General features: G+C 50.6%; 1 protein-coding gene across 6 annotated transcripts in view; it reads right to left on the bottom strand.

Moving 5' to 3' along the window:
* Positions 1 to 15,631, bottom strand: part of LOC143377776 (uncharacterized) — a 35,183-nt gene extending 19,552 nt beyond the window's left edge. For 5 of the 6 annotated variants that reach the window (XM_076829465.1, XM_076829471.1, XM_076829466.1 and 2 more), the window contains exon 1: positions 15,006 to 15,631. In XM_076829465.1, the coding sequence (XP_076685580.1) occupies positions 15,006 to 15,108 (103 nt within the window). In that variant the 5' untranslated portion in view covers positions 15,109 to 15,631. Of the gene's footprint in view, positions 1 to 11,627; positions 12,160 to 15,005 lie in introns of those variants that run through there. The other variant, XM_076829470.1, reaches the window with a different exon arrangement.
* Between the last annotated feature and the right edge of the window lie 312 nt (positions 15,632 to 15,943).

Genomic DNA, 15,943 nt, shown 5'->3' with positions numbered 1-15,943 from the left:
CTATGTCGCCCCTCATTATTATAATTCGCTTCCTTCCGAAATCCGCGCACTTCCGACTCTCTCCTCTTTCAGATGTTGCAAATCTTTTCTGTTGCTTCATCCGTCATAATGCTTCTTGCGGTCTGGTCAGTATGTCGTGTCTTCTTTTCTTATATTATATTATATCATATTCATTCCCTTCTACTAATTTAATCCTAGGTTAAGTTATGGTCTTAGGTTAAGTTGAAAAACAGTCACTGACTGAACTTCGCCTTTGCCGTTGTCTATGTTCACGTTCTTGTCATTGTAATCTGCTATGTTTGTTTTGCAATAAACACATTTAATAATAATAATAATAATAATAACCCTTTGTGATACGACAGTTCTATAGTCAAAAAGGGACATTCCTCGTTCGTTCCCTTACCCTCCAAATAAATAGTCTCTCTAGATAACACTAAGTACCAAAAATCAAATTCTTACTATAGTATTACCATCGACGCATAAAGGATTTTCCAATAAAAATTTCCTTCTTTAATTTTGTCACTGTGTTCTCCACAAGAAGTCTCCAAATATTTGAAGCGAAAGACAAAGCTGCCCCGCATTTAATAGCAGCTCGTCAACCCCTTCCCGGGAGCATCTGGGTATACGCGTTCTAGTGACTCGCGGAATGTAGCTCGCAACGACACGAGTTATTCGCGCAAACGAGAGGTATCGATACCTCATCTGGGGGCCCACGGTCCGGCCCAAGGATCGCCGCGGCGAGTGAAAGTCCGCCGCGTCGTTATTCACGGGCGAAATTGCGTTCCACTTATTCTTTTCGGCCCGACGACGCTGCGCGCTCTCGGGGAATCCGCTCGACGGGTTCCTGGAAGAGGGAGCGCAAAGTAATTGAATCGGTCGTTAGAGTTCCAGGCGAAAAAAAGAAACGCTCTCATCTAACCGGAGGGGACCCCAGGCAGAGACAGGCGTAGACGAAACAACGCGGCCGGCGATTTTATTGTCCTGGAAAAGCCGGTAACACGCCATTAGGCTGCGTTATTGGAAGTCCGTGCCGACGGCCCGGTCGTAAAGAACCGACTGTTTTCCTCGGCGTTCTTCTGCCGGATCGACGACGCGTTTACGTATTCCGATAAGTCTCAGCGACTTCGCTTTTATTAACCCTCGCTTTCTCGCTGATCTTTACTGCCCGCGCGGATAAAAATCGAGGCGCGGCGGAACGGCGCTCGCAGATTTCGTCCGGGGCCGTATTCTTGTTTGCTCCGAGCGTTTATCGCTGCTTTCTATACGCTCCCCGGTATAATAGTCGAGCGTAGGTTTCGCGCGCGACGATCCTCGCGCGCGGCGGGCTGCTCGTCGCGGCGAAACGAGCGAGATCCGCCCGGTCGATCCCCGACCCATGGAGCCCGTCTCCTCCTCGATTAATTAAATTTTCAGAAGCCGCTGATCGCGATTCACGCGACACGTAACAAAACGATTATTTGTCCACGCCGGGGCCCATTATTTCAATCGTTTTTTCCCAACGCGATTGTTATTACCTGGTTCTCCAGGACCAGTGCAAACTGGATGACTCTTTAACGAGATTTCGGGCGGGAACGAGCGGCAGATTCGCCGGCGCCATTAATAATTCCTCGTGTTTCATTGATTTTGCAAATTGCGCCGCGAGCGGCAGGGCACAATTCGAACGTATTACGAGTCGGCCTTGTCCCCCCCCCCCACCGCGCCCCTCTGATGAATTTTTACAGCCATTTTTTAAATCGAATCACAGCGCGCCCGATTCGACAGAGAATTTGGCAGAGTCCCGCGGTCTGTCAGCTGGCCGCGTTGAATTATCACCGGGGCGGCTCGCCTGGATTTTGCACCTTATAAATTTCGAATTACCTGCTAACGAAACGATCGGACGGGGGCGGGGAGGCGCGGCGCCATCAATTTTCGGATCGCTCGCCGTCGATATTATTTTTCGCGGTAACGGCGAAGGTCGGGGCTTGCCGCAGTCGGCCGCAATCTTTCGGCGAATAGACGTACGAGAGCGCGGTTAACGAGATGAATTGGACAGTCAAACGAGGCGAGCCCGGCGAGCACGCGACGAATTGCATAAAATTTACGACAAAAGCAGCGCCGAGATACGTCTTCCTCCCTTCGACAACGATCCGTCGAGTTCGCCGCGTTACGCGCTCGAGGAGGCTGGTCGATCTCTGTTAAAGAACATCCTCGAGCTCGCCGCGGTCTACTTTCGCGCGCTCGCAACTGTCGGAGGCTTCTGTACGCAATCTACGTCACGTCCGAGCATCAGTCTTCGGTATCACTGTCTTCTTTCCACCCGCTACCACCTGCAGACCTCCGACAATTTCGATTGCAATCAGGCTGATTGCGAAGATCCCTTCCTCGGGTCGTAGGAAACCATCGCAACCCACGGGTGTTTACCGCAATTTCCCGCGAGTGTTCACTGCCTGCGTGAACCACCCGCGGAAAACATCGGCCGCGCGATAAGGGGAGCTATCAGACGGCTTCGAAGAAGTTTACGTTCACGCACGATACACCCGTTGCTGATTTATCGCCGCTCCACCGAGTCGGCGAGCGACAATAAAGTTTTTCCTTGTGTCTATCCCCCTCCTTCTTACCTCGTTCCCCCCTATCCTGCTTCCAGGAGAACCGTGGAGTGCACTAAACGCGTTTCCACAGCACCACTTCACAGAAACGTGATTTCGGAAATTCTACCCTACAACGGCTCCCCCCCTTGTTGTCTTAAAGCAGCCATTTTCTAGCAGAAACTAAAGGCAGTCCACGCAAGGTGCGTTGTTCCGTGGTCGCTCCTCCGTTCGTTCGATAAGCTTTCGTAGGAGTCCCTGCAGCGCTCAGATTTCTACTGGGAGAACGCCTCGACCCAGGTGAAAGGGGGACAAAATTTTCTGCCCTGCTGGGTGACTCTGCTGTTTCGAGGCGATCGTCTATGGACCTTTTCATTGGTTCTGCGTTAATGCTTCAACTTGTCCAGGGACACTCTGGAGGACACTTGTGTAACAGGTTTATACAAATCCAAGGGGACATCTTTCAGGAAGATGTCTCAGGATTCTGGGAGGCATGCTACGATGCTGCTGCAGGAAGTGAATCTGTTCGACAGGAATAGGATACTTGAACGTAAGGGGGGAAAACAGTGGCGGATTCAGAAGCCTTTCTTGGAGGGAGCGAAATATGTGAAAGTACATAAGTACATTTTTTAATCTTGTTTTACAAGATTTAAAATTTCCTTGTAATTCATATTTTAATATCTCTATCTGATGCTATGACCTAAACAATTACATTCGCATTAATTATTTATACAGAATAGTACACAGTGTCATAATATTTTTCTATTTTATTACTCTTGGGGGGTGGCGATCGCCCCTATCGCCCCCCTCTGAATCCGCCCTTGGGGGAAAACGAGGAATGACCATTTTTCGTGATTTCGCGATTTATAGCATATTTCGTTGGTGGAAACTGAGACTATAGAACTGTAGAGTCACAAAGAGTTGTGCAGTTCAAATAGCCTTGTGAGATAGCGTTAAATATGTGGTATAGGCACTGGTTAAAAACAGGAAATGTCCACTCTGCACTGGAAGAAAGTACGGAATGTCCCCACTCTTTGCTTAACCCTCGTACAACGAATGCAGGGTTATTTTGACCCAACTCTGACAAAGTCTATCACGATGTTACCTATATTTGTGTTGGCAATGGCAAAATATAGCACAAGATGCCTAAGTTGCAGTAATATTTTTTGTAAAAATCATACAAAAATATACCTATTTTCTGTATAAAATGTACATAAATAATTGTATGTATTTTTTTATTAGGTAATTAATTTTAGATAATTTTAGAAATTTTAATTATTTTATTCATTTTATATTCAATTTGTTCGTGAAACCCGTGTACCATAGAAATGTTGCCATGGGTCCAACTGACCCTGCATTCGTCTCACGCGACCATATCCACCATTCGTCTTCCGAGGGTTAAGCGTAAGCTTCAAGCTTCTGTCGCCAGGTGCAATCAACAAATTATTATTTAAGAAGAAAATTATACAAGAACTGGTGGTCTAAAGTATTAAAACTTAATTTCCCCGATAAAGCTGCTTCGCGACATTCCCTGTTTCTTTCCCTTACGTATTTTGTTTCGTTGAATGACGTCTATGGATCAGTTTTAGTCAACATCGTGGTTTAGATGGATTACGGATACAGTTTCCGCGAGTATGCAATGGTTTCCGCGGTAATTGCTAAAGTATCGCCGATAATTTCCCGATTAACGGGCAGCGTAGCTTGTTATTGGCTGGGAATCGCCGTGCAAACGACGACGGACGTTAAACTGTTTATCAATGGGACGAGAGTCACTTATCACTTTCATCGGGCTTTCCTACCGCTAGAACAATCGGCTTATGAATTATTCGCGATATAATTACATCGATCTCCGACGGGGTACACCTGCAAACACCGACTGAACGCGCTCTCGATGCTGGATGCCCTTTTCCCGGCGAACAATTATGTTACGCCTGTCAAGTTCACTGAATGCTAAACGCCGCGCGATAATTGCCATCGAGAGGGGCAGAGGGAGGGAGACAAAGTGGACTTTGAAGAGGAGCTTGGCACGCGTGGCGATTAGAAAGCTTCGATTTCAATCGAACGAAAAACGCAACCCTCTCGCCCGCAAACAAAAGGATTTATAATACTCGATGCCTTTCTTTTAAAAAAAAATCCCCAAAAGCCTTATCTTCAGAATCTTTAAACCTGTACCCAAACAAATACAACTAAAATTCCCCAACTTTCTACTCAAAGAAAACAAACCGAAGATCACTAAGCCCCTAAAAAAGAACCCCATCACAGGGAAATCTTTATCGGAGAGTCAAACAGCACCCATTCCCCCAATTACCAGCAATAGAGTTTCATCGCTGGCTCTCCCCCGGAATCAGAAGCGAGAATCTGAAGAGTAAGGGTTGCAACCCCGTTCCCAGAACGGAGCGCAGTGGATACAGTGGAATTTTCGAATTCGATTTCCAAGACACGGGACTGCCTCGTGACAGTGTAAGAACCGTCTCATTTGACACAGAGAACGCCTCGGCGATGTCGTTGAGCTCCAAGAAGAAATAGAATGGTGGGTAGACGAAACGAAGAAGAAGGCAGAGGGTCCCGAAGCTTAACAAGGGGCTCGAAGCGGGAAGAAGCTTCGCGAAGAGCGGCGGGAGGGGGGGGGGGAAGGAATATCTTCGAATTCGATTTTACGCCCGACAGGGAAGTTTGGCGGCACTCGAGTATATATCGGGCCACTCTCGCACCAAGTGGCTCGTGCACGACGGTATCATTGATTTTTCGGAAATGACCGCGCGATTACGTAGCAGAAGGCGTCTTTACGATTTGTTTTGGCGGCGAGGAGGAGCGCGTAAAGAGAAACGGAGAGGAAAGAAAGGTGGCGCGAATGGGGGGTGGCTGGGTACTCGGGGGTGGAGGTGGGGGGGGGGAGTGGAAGGGGGACCGACGTGAGAGGGGGGGTGGTGGTGGAGGAACGAGGGGGGCAGGGCTGGGGAGGAGAAGGTGGACGAAAGAGGGATGAAGAGGGAACAGGGAGAACGGGAGAAAGAAGGAAATGGCTCGTGGTTACGCATGCGCGCTTTTTTCGTCGGACAGCATTTTTAAAGATTTTTCCTCCCGTAGCAGCTTGCAGATTTAAGTCGCCAGGTCGATCCCGTCGATTCTCGAATGCCCCGAACCCGCCTGCCTTGTACCCTGCACTTCGTTACGACCCGCGCCCGCCCATTGCAATCACCGCGAATATTTTTTCGCTCGCCCCGTTAATTCCCTTAGCAGAATTCGCTTCGATGACTGGGAAAGCTGGGCAAGAGATGCGTATTTCCCCTGGAAATACAGGGCTCGGGCATTTTTCGGGCTGATGCGAGAGGTTCCCTTCTGACCGTTGAATGGAAAGAGTATAAGCTGTTAATGTCAGTGAAATGTCTGTCTCAGCGATGAGGATTTCTTTGGCATAGAGAAACGAAGGTCGCGGCTGGATATTGAAACCCGGGGGTACAGGTGTTATCGAACGCGTAATTTTAAAGCATCGGATCGAATTGAATAACCTTTGTTTGAACAACTGCGCGAGATAATGTATCTGCTGAACGTTAAGACCGGTCGAAGTGCTCCGAATATCAGTAAACAGTTTGCTCCCCTTTCACTGGCGATTAATCTCGCTGTTTTCCTCTGTATCCCCTCCCACCGGGCATCTGTTTGACTCAAACGGAAGAACTTTTGAGCACAAAAGGCGAGCTGCAGGGAAAGGGACAAAAGTCGCGAGACGTCGGGGCAGCTTCTCCTGGCGAGTTAGCAGTGTTCCGTAAACAAAGATTATTTGGGGTTAGTTCTAAACGGTGGTTGGTCTAGTCTCGACTTATGCGAGCCTTATTATTCCGGGGGGAATCGGCCGAGCGAGATTTGATTAGTTCGGTATAAAACAGGGCTTGGATAGGTTTCGAAAATAACTGTTTCAAACTGTTATGTAAAGGTTCTGACTGAAAGAGTTATGAAGAACCTATATTCGGGATAACCGTTATGAAGAACCTAAATATCAGACTATATAAGTATAAGTTATGGTTCCTATATTGCTCTATAACTTTTATTTTTTAGGTTCCATAACTTTTATTTTTTAGGTTCTATAACTTTTATTTTTTAGGTTCAATAACTTTTATTTTTTAGGTTCTATAACTTTTATTTTTTAGGTTCTATAACTTTTATTTTTTAGGTTCTATAACTTTTATTTTTTAGGTTCTATATAAGTTACAAAGCGGTTATAGAACTGATTCTTGTAACGATTGTACAGAAATTTACAGTAAATGAAATCACAACATATTATAACTATAGATTACTCTGTGTAACCAAATTGTTTAAAAATTATTATAAATAAGTAAGCAAATATATATTATGTACCCATTGGGCCATATGCATATGTGTACACTCGGCGGTATGCAAGAATCACTTGTATACATATGTACGAATGTGTACATAATATATATTTGCCTACTTATTTATAATAATTTTTAAACAGTTTGGTTACACAGAGTAATCTATAGTTGTAATATGTTGTGATATTTCATTTACTGAATCGGTTCTATAACCGCTTTGTAACTTATATAGAACCTAAAAAATAAATGTTATAGAACCAAAAAAATAAAAGTTATAGAGCTATATAGAAACCGTAACTTATACTTATATAGTCTGATATTTAGGTTCTTTATAACGGTTATTCCGAATAAAGGTTCTTCCTAACACTTTCAAGAACCGAAATCTTTATAATAACGGTTTCAAGCCCTGGTATAAAATTTCGCATCGACGGTGCCTCTCTCTTCGCGCTAGGCGAATCACAATCGATTATATCACTGGAGATACTAAACACTTCTCGCTAACGTATCTCATATTTCAAAGAATGCACATTAATTCTGAGTGAAAGATGCTTACGATCTGATTACTAGCTCATCAAGATATGGGCAACGATATCAGGATGCCATTACTGTAATTTTTCACCGCAGCGTCACACTATCAAGCCCCGGGTAATAACACAAAACACTGTTTGTTTACAGAGCTCTCAACGCCAATTCCTGCGGCAGAGACCGTTCACTGCCAATGGAAGCTTCGAGGCAGCTCGACTGTTCCAGAAGGAGCGAAGATTCAGCCTAAGTGAGTGAAGATTCAGCAAAATTATTACTCCGCGTCGTCATTGATAAGGTCAATTCAGCTCCGAATATCTTCGGGTCCATGGCGCAGGGCTCGGGATCGGAAGGTAGCTCCTTCAGCGCTACGGCGTTAAATCTGGGGCTACTTTTTCGATAATTGGCGCGGCAGCTCGCCTCCGTCGCAGCGAAGATCCAATTAAGAGTCCGAGACGCGTAGGAGCATAAAAGTCACGGGTGATAAAATTCGCTCGAGGGCCACGCCGCTCTGTCCAGCTCTCCACGGGATCCGCGAATAACTAGAATGTCGTTGCTCGAAAGTCCTCTGGCGCTTAATTGACCGAGTGAAAGCGACTTTGTGGGCTCAAAGTGAAGGCGCTGCCTCGATATGCGTACAATAAAAGAAACCATCTGGGTCCGAGAGAAAACCCGATCCCCGGCGATATTAGACAGACCGCTCGCTCTCGGTTACGCCGACAAATTATTCCTCCAGGATGTTGCTCCGTTGTCTCCCACCCTCCCCCGCATTCGACAGGGAGGCACCGACGGTATTCGCAACTTCCAGCAACACGTACGAATCCCGCCCGCCCGCCGTCGTCGTCGGTTTAGCGCTCATGAAAACTTTATGAGAAGATTAAGGTCAGTTTATTGCAGCCCGTGATCCCGACTTCGCCGGCGAAATTTCGCCCCTCGACGAGACGCTGCGATCGGAGGGGGATTCGTTCTGTTCGCGTCACCGCTACGGATCCGCGATCTCAACATTCGACCGAGATGTGATACACACCGGTGACGGTAGCTCGAGCGGCGACGCGTCTCCGTTTCGAGCTCTTTATACTCTGTTTGAAACGGGAATCCTCTTGGACAGGCTAAAGAGGGGCAGGAGGAGGAAGAGCCGCGAACTGTTGCTAGCGCCGAAGCAGATCTAGGAAAAAGTTCATTGACGCTTGGTCGTCGGCGAGTGAAAGCATCGGTTTGCCCATTCAATTAGCCTCTCCCCTTGGCGTAACGCTCGCCGCGGCAGACGCGATAGAAATGAGTTATGGCAGCGGGGTAGACGGTGGCTCCGGATCGGTCGCAGCCACCGTCATCGCCGATCTTACGGTCACTTAGCACACCGGACGCGACGCGGCTCATTCCCATTCTAAATCGACGGAGGATCAGTTATTTCGTCGCGTCCTTGCCGCGGTGCCTGCCCCTTCCTCTCGCCACCACTCCTTCCCTACTCCGGCCGAGCTATCGCTTAAGATTCGCCCCGGGGAACGTGGCTGATTTAATCGTATACGCGGACAACAATACCCGCGGCTGCACGCGACTGGGCATATTGAACTTTCGCGTCGTGAGAAGAAATAGAAATGGCCGTTTACCCGATAACGCTCACCGGCTGCGAACGCGCCAGATATCCTTCCTTCGTCTCTTTTTTTTTTCCCTTCTTCTACCCGAGCGTTTCGGAGAGAGGATTCGAGAGGCGGCTTAATCGCTCCGTAACACCTGCGTACGGAGACAGCCACTCCGGCGAATGAATTAGTAGCTTCTTCTTTCACTTTCCCGCTATCCGCATTCGTTAGCACCCCGTGGGAGAATTCGCCCGAGCGATGCGAATGGCGCCTGACGTCGTTCCACCAGCGAACCCCTCGTTTAAGGGCTCTTAGGTGGTACCGATCATCTAATATTAGATTAGCCAGGAACGCCTCTGATCACCCAACAGCCCCCGACGAAACGCAGAGACCTCTGTCCACTTTCCAACGCGAAGTCCCAGGCAAGACTGTCTCTCCCGCGCGTCGAGCCCGGCCAAGAAACACAGCATCACGATTATTTACAAGGAATCATTCATAAGTCCCTTTCAATGTCGGGACGAACGTGCCGGGGCTAAGTTTAGCGATAAAGCGGCGCCAGAATGCGCCCATTGTTCGCGGCTTTCGCGAAAGCTTGCCGAGGAAACGGCGCGAGATTAGCTCGGTACACGTTCAGCGACAGATCCGGGGGTTTTCGTGGTAATTTCGTTATCCACTCGAGGGAAAGCTGAGGCTGGATACGTCACCACCTCGCGAGGCATCGTCGGGATTCGTGGACGCGATCAAAGGGCTCCGTTACTCTCCGTCGACCTGCTCGGAGGGGGTTGAAAAACGCGCCCGCGGAGGAACGCCCGGTGGCGGTCGAGGCAGCCGCTCGCTGAGGAGTTAAAATGACTCGTGGCTCTCGCGGAAAACATTCATTTGCAAGAGCAAACATTGCCCGCTATTTATCGAGTGGCGGAGGGGAGGGGGGGGGGGATACCTGCGGCCCATTTTCGTTATCGAGCGCCGCGAAGGGACCGACGACAGCGGCGCGGCGGAAGGAAAAACCCGACGGCCCGCCAGGGGTGGGGAAAAAAACACGAATCGAGCGCAACAAAAACATAACTTTCCGCGATGGCGGCGCGAAGGGTGCTCGAGGAACGAGTGGGTCCTTCTCTGGTATTCCATCGGCGTTATATAGCTCGTCAGATCGAATGTTTGTTTTCAGAAAAATAGACAGAAACGAGACGCGCGCCGCTGTTAACACTGCCGAGCCTCTAGTGCGCATTGACCGAGCCGAAACGTCGCGTGCGTTTTATATTTTCCCTCCTCTTCTTCCATTTTTTCGGAGGGAGCGGCACGCTTTGTCCGGTCTCTTGTTATTCCAACCTGTAGACGCTTTGTTTTTTAACACTTTTCTCGTCGGTCTAGATCCCTCTGATGGATGGGACTCTCTGCGCGTGATCGATCGCGAGCTTTCGATTCCTCCTGCGTACCCGGCTACTTTCGGGGGCATTCGCAGGAATTGCGGGCCCCGAGTGTCGGTCTTCTCTGTACATTTATTTCTGCAAAACGGTAGCATAGAAATCCACACCTCGTGTCCCTTTCACGAAAGCAGGGTGGCAGAATTTTAAAACACCTTGCGATCGCAACCCTCGCCTCGACTATATTCCCCCTAAGAAGTCCACCACCCCCCCCACTTTGCGCGCCATATTTACAGGGGAAGGGAAATTTAAATGCACCGACGAACTCCACGACGCAACTCTTTTATCTCGCAACGTCCTAGCGGCAAACTTTATTCCCTTCGACTTTATCCGCTTTCCTTCTTGCCGAGCGCGCGCGGGCGCTCGGCGGCGTTGCGGGAGAAAGAGCGAGAGAAAGGGATCCTCCGGAATCGCCCGCGTATCCGAATAACAGCGGCTTATCTGAATCGTTACGCGAAACGAAAATACAAGAGGAGCTCTCTCGCTCCAACTTTCAATCGGAGAGGCGCGAGGTTAAGCGAGATCGCGAAAACGATAGAGCGACTTGGCACCGCGCGTATGAAGATAAATCAACGATTTATTCCGCGCGCTCCCGTGCTCGTGATCCCGGCGATCCGCAGAGGCGTACGACGGGGGGGCCCTGGCGACGTTTTCCACCGCGAAACAGTGAATCAGTCCGGCATCGAACGATCGCAGATTTCCTGCACGCGAGAGGACACGCACACCGAGGCACAGACACTCGCACACGCGCGTCGCACACATCCGTCGTTCCCGCGCGTCGATTCTTACGTTCGCCGTTGATACGGAGCAACGCTCGCTCCTCTTATCGTCAGAAGTCACACGATAAACCCGTCGACGTTTATTCTTCAAATATACAAGCGTAAGTCTCCTGCGAGCGAGTTGTTCGATTAGAAAAAAAAAAAAAAAAAATACGGGGATTAATTGCGAGGAGGTGGCAGGCTGCTGGGAGTTGGCCTCGCGAATCTCTGTTCGACAGCGGTGGAGCCTTTTGGTGTTTTTGGGGAACGATGACGAGTGGAGCCGTGCGGTTAATAATTGTATGCAAATTGGATCGACTCGCCGGATGGCTTTCACATTCAGAGTCGCTGATAAGGCGAGTATAGCGGGTATCCTAAACGGGCGTGATTCGGGGGGAACCTGTCCTTTAGGTGTAAATCGCGGAGATTGTAAAGCTTAGCGTGCTAGAAGTACCTCTGGTATAAGCAAAGTTCCACAGACCGATCATCTCTACTGGTTTCTACTGGTCCAAGCACGGAATCCTGGTTAAACGAAAACCAATCGTTTTATTCGGCCCGATTGACTTTATACCATCCAATAACGATCCGGGATCACCAGCCGACGGCGATATCCTCGTCATGTCAACCGGCGAGAATGATCCTGTTTCGATGACGACGCCGACGAGGAATATCGCGATAAACCTACACCAGAGATAACGTTCACTCTTGCCGCTCGATAGCTCCCTCTTCTTTTTTCGCTGTTTTTATTTCCCGTTGCTTTTTTTTTTTTGTTTTTGAAACTAGATTACAATTCGACGCTTCATAGAGCCGGAACAAGCGAATCACTGCTGGCCTTTTATTCCCTCTTCGGCGGAGATTTCTGCGAAACGTTCGCTCGTCGAGGCTCCTCGGAAGTTAAAGTCCCATCGTTCAGGGCGAAGCTAAATGCATATCCCACGATCGAAGGGCACCGCGTCGGTGTCGAGCGGCCCTGACCGCCCGAAAGCTTTGCACCTACGCGATCGCGCCGCGATCCCGGTCGCTCTCGCGTCACTAGTCGAACGTAATACACGCCGTCTTCCCTCCGAAAGTCTCAAAGGCCCCGGAACGTTCAACACAGAGGGCCCCGAGACGCGAGCACAACCGGACGTTCTAGCGACATCTCCAGTGGGGCACTGGGTAAACGTTCTCGCTTCGGGAGTCTTGCACTCGCGCGCGATCCGATTCTCTCGCTGGCACTATCGGCAACCGAGACACGCGTATCGCGTAGCGGCCCCACTGCGTAAACTGTTTCACTGATCACGCCGCCTACGGTGGCCAGTAATCTCGCGCTCCCTCGGGACGGTGCACGGCCGGGTTGTGCGACGAAGGCGTTCGACGGCGGTACACTCGCGCGGACCGTTCACGGGCACCTCTTACGTGGATCGGGGACCGATCATAGCCGTCGTGGAAGCTGCCGCTGTGCCGCTGGTCACCACGATCTCGCACAGGGGGGACGTTCTCTCGGTCACGAGCGGCACGATCATCGCAGAAGTCCTCCTCCGTCAGCAACCGTTCACCTTGACCAGTCGCGATCGGCGGGCACACACGGGAGCGTGCACACCGCGGCCTGGCTGCACGACGAACGCGAGAGGCGCGCTAACGCGATCAGGGTCCGCAAGGTGCCGGCAACGAGAGAGGCCCCAGTACCCTCGAGGAAATCTTGTCCCCCGCACGGAGCGGAGCCGTTTCGTCACTCTGCACTGGCCAGACGATAATTTCAGTGGCGATTAGATGACCCAACACCGACGATAGTAAACGAGACCGTATTTTGCGGATCAGCACACGCTGTCTTTCTCTCTCTCTCTGTCTCTGTGTCTCTCTCTTTCTCTCTCTGTTTCTCTGTCTGTCTCTGTGTCTCTCTCTCTCTTCCCTGGGTCCGTTCTCCGCGTCTCTTTCCTTCCATCTCCGTCTCTCTCTCTCCCACTCCGCGTCTCCTCTCTCGCTCGCTCTATCCCCCCATCTCGCACTTTTTCCTCTCTCGCGTTTTGTAAATCGCCGGAGCAGACGATCGCGCGGATACACCGAGATTCCTCCTCTATCCTTCTTGATTTACAGCGAAGCCCCCTCTCTCCTTCGGACGTCAACAAACACGATGTTTCGACACGTTCCGACTGCCGTTATCGTTGTTTCGACTCGTTAATGGACGGAGCCACTGTTATTGGTTATTAGAGAGGACTTAGTGGGTCAGACGGCACAGCGAGCGCGGCTAATACCGTGGAACTTCGCAGAGATAATGGGGGATCAGTGTTTTTGGCGCGCTCTTGTCGCCGGGAGGGGAGCACACTCCGGCGAGGCATAAAACGATATCCTCGAAGTCAGCAAATGTGTGGTCCCGCTGGTCAGGATCGCGATCACCGGGGGTTTCCTTGCACCGTTCCTCTTTGTCGTCTTATTATCGCGTGCACGGCGACAGAGATTTGTCCGTGAAGTCGGCTCGCTGCAAAGGTTTTGCTATGTAAATTCGGCAGATCTGGCGCTGTAGGAGTCATCGACAGGGGCGTCTAAGGCGGTCCACTCTGGGGCCCCGTGCATTCGTCAATGGGATTAACCGGACCCGAATTAGAGGTGAGACACATACTCCGCGCGACCATGAGCGAGGCTCGCGTGCTTATTTTCCCACGTTTCTTTCTTCACGCCCAGTGGTCGTCGATTCTTCCCAATTCCACCGACCACGCACGCGGTGGAAGATGAATAGAGAAGTGGGTCAAATCATCCAGGCGTTAAAGTAAACATGTTTCCAGCGTCGGGGCAAGGACACTGGCGAGAAAAATGCGTCAAGGAGCTGACCATTAGGCGGCTCGTATGCCATAGTATTTCAACTTTCATTCAAAAACCATCGATCCCACTGTAGGATGCACGGAATCCTAAGTCAATATCCTGTACCCGCGGGTCTGGTCAGTTCTACTTCGACCGAATGACTAACACACTACTGTCTTCATTTTCTCAATCTCCCTATCACTCTTTCCCTCTTTTCTTATACTCTCCTCCCACAATGCACTTCCATCGCCCCACGTAAGTCTCTAGATCCTCGCCACCGGACAGTCTGCACGTGACTCCTGACGCGGTGTAACATAGATGCTATTAAACTGAATTGCAGTGTCGAGCAGGCCCTTACGCTGTTTCATAAAACCTCCGAATCAAAGAGTGCTTCTCTAGCACGCGACTAAAAGCTACGCGAAACGCGTTCCCTCGCCACCCGATTCCCTATCCTCGATTACATTATCGTCTTCACCCTCCTAGCAGATACTCCCGGGACCTCGGTGCATTCTTTCCACCGGCGACAGAGCCGTTCTCCCGCAGCACTGTTTTCATGACAGGCACCGTTCGACACGGTAGCGTGCGGGGAGCTCACACGAGCTTAGAAGCGGGCACGTGTCTAGCCAGCGGCGTGTTTTAATCGGTGTCGGAGGAGCACTTCAGCCGGTAGGTGCCGGTTGCACGTACCCTATCCGTTGCATATGCATGTACGTGTGCGCCGCACGCGTGTGTACATTGTGCGGGGGGCGGGCGGCGGGCTGAGGAGGGAGAGCGAGAGACAGGGGGCATGTGTGGGTGTAGGTGTACCGGAGAGCAAGCGAGCGGGAAGGAGGGAGGGCGGGAAAATTCGAAATCGCGCGCGTGCAAAGCACGCGCTCGCGGTGTCGTCGTCGTTTTCGAGGAAAACGTGGACGGCGCACAGGTGGCCGAAAGCGTGATTCCTGATCATCGACGCGATGACGGGTCCGGGGGGTGGGGGGTGGGGACACGCCGCGCGGCAGTAAACTAACGCGGTGTCGCGGTTCCGTTTTGTATATGTTGGTCTGGTACTCACCGGTGTTGTAATATTCCTTAAAGTAGCGTGTCGCCGCACGCTGCACGATCGAGTAATACAAGTTCACGTACGACGTCGACTGGTTCTGTGCGGAGAGCGCCATTTCACTGTTTTTTCGGAGCGCGCGCGGCTCACCGTCTATTTACTTGACGTATGTATATATATATGTATGTATATATATTCGTAAATGTGTATGCGTACATAGATATACGTATCTACATATGTATACACGTGCGTATACACACGATGCGTACAAGAGCGCGGTTGTTCCTCTCGCGTGATCACACACAGGGCCGGCGGGCGGGCAAAGGCGACGGCGTAACGATGAACGGGGAACAAACGCGCGAAAAAAACCGTCTCCCGTCGTCGTGCTCCTTATCCTTCTCCTTTCTTCTCCCCCGTATCGAGACTCTTTTTCTTTTCTCTGCACGTCGCGATCCCTCCACGAGATCGTTTGCGTTCACGCGGGCCCTCGGGACGACGGCGACGCAACTTTTGGCAAAAAAACTTATCCACCTTTTTCCTCGTACCGCACCGGGTCCTCCCTCTCTCGTTACTCTCTTTCCTCTTTCTCTTTTTGCTCTCTCTCTCTCTCTCCCTCTCTCTCTCTCTCTCTCTCTGTCTCTCTCTCTGTCTCTATCTCTCTTTCCCTCTGTCGTTTTTCTCTTTTCTCCCTCGTCTATTTCTCCGCCTGTCCCCCGATGCGTGGTTTATTTACGGCCCCGCGTTTCTTCCTCGCTTTACGTGCGTGAACGTTAAGGTTACGGGCGTTCGAGCAGCGAGAGACGGTCTCGCGTGCCGGCTAGAGGGCCGCGACTTTGATCCTCGGCACACTCGCTTTCGGGTTACCCGCGCCGGTAGACACAAACTCGGTAGACTCTCGGCCTGAGCCCCCCCGAGTAACTCGCCAAGACCGAGACACTGGCGAGCTGCAGCGT

The sequence above is a fragment of the Andrena cerasifolii genome, chromosome 16, assembly GCF_050908995.1.
Source record: "Andrena cerasifolii isolate SP2316 chromosome 16, iyAndCera1_principal, whole genome shotgun sequence".
NCBI classification, from domain to species: Eukaryota; Metazoa; Arthropoda; class Insecta; order Hymenoptera; family Andrenidae; genus Andrena; species Andrena cerasifolii.
This window is presented reverse-complemented; position numbering and strand designations above follow the sequence as displayed.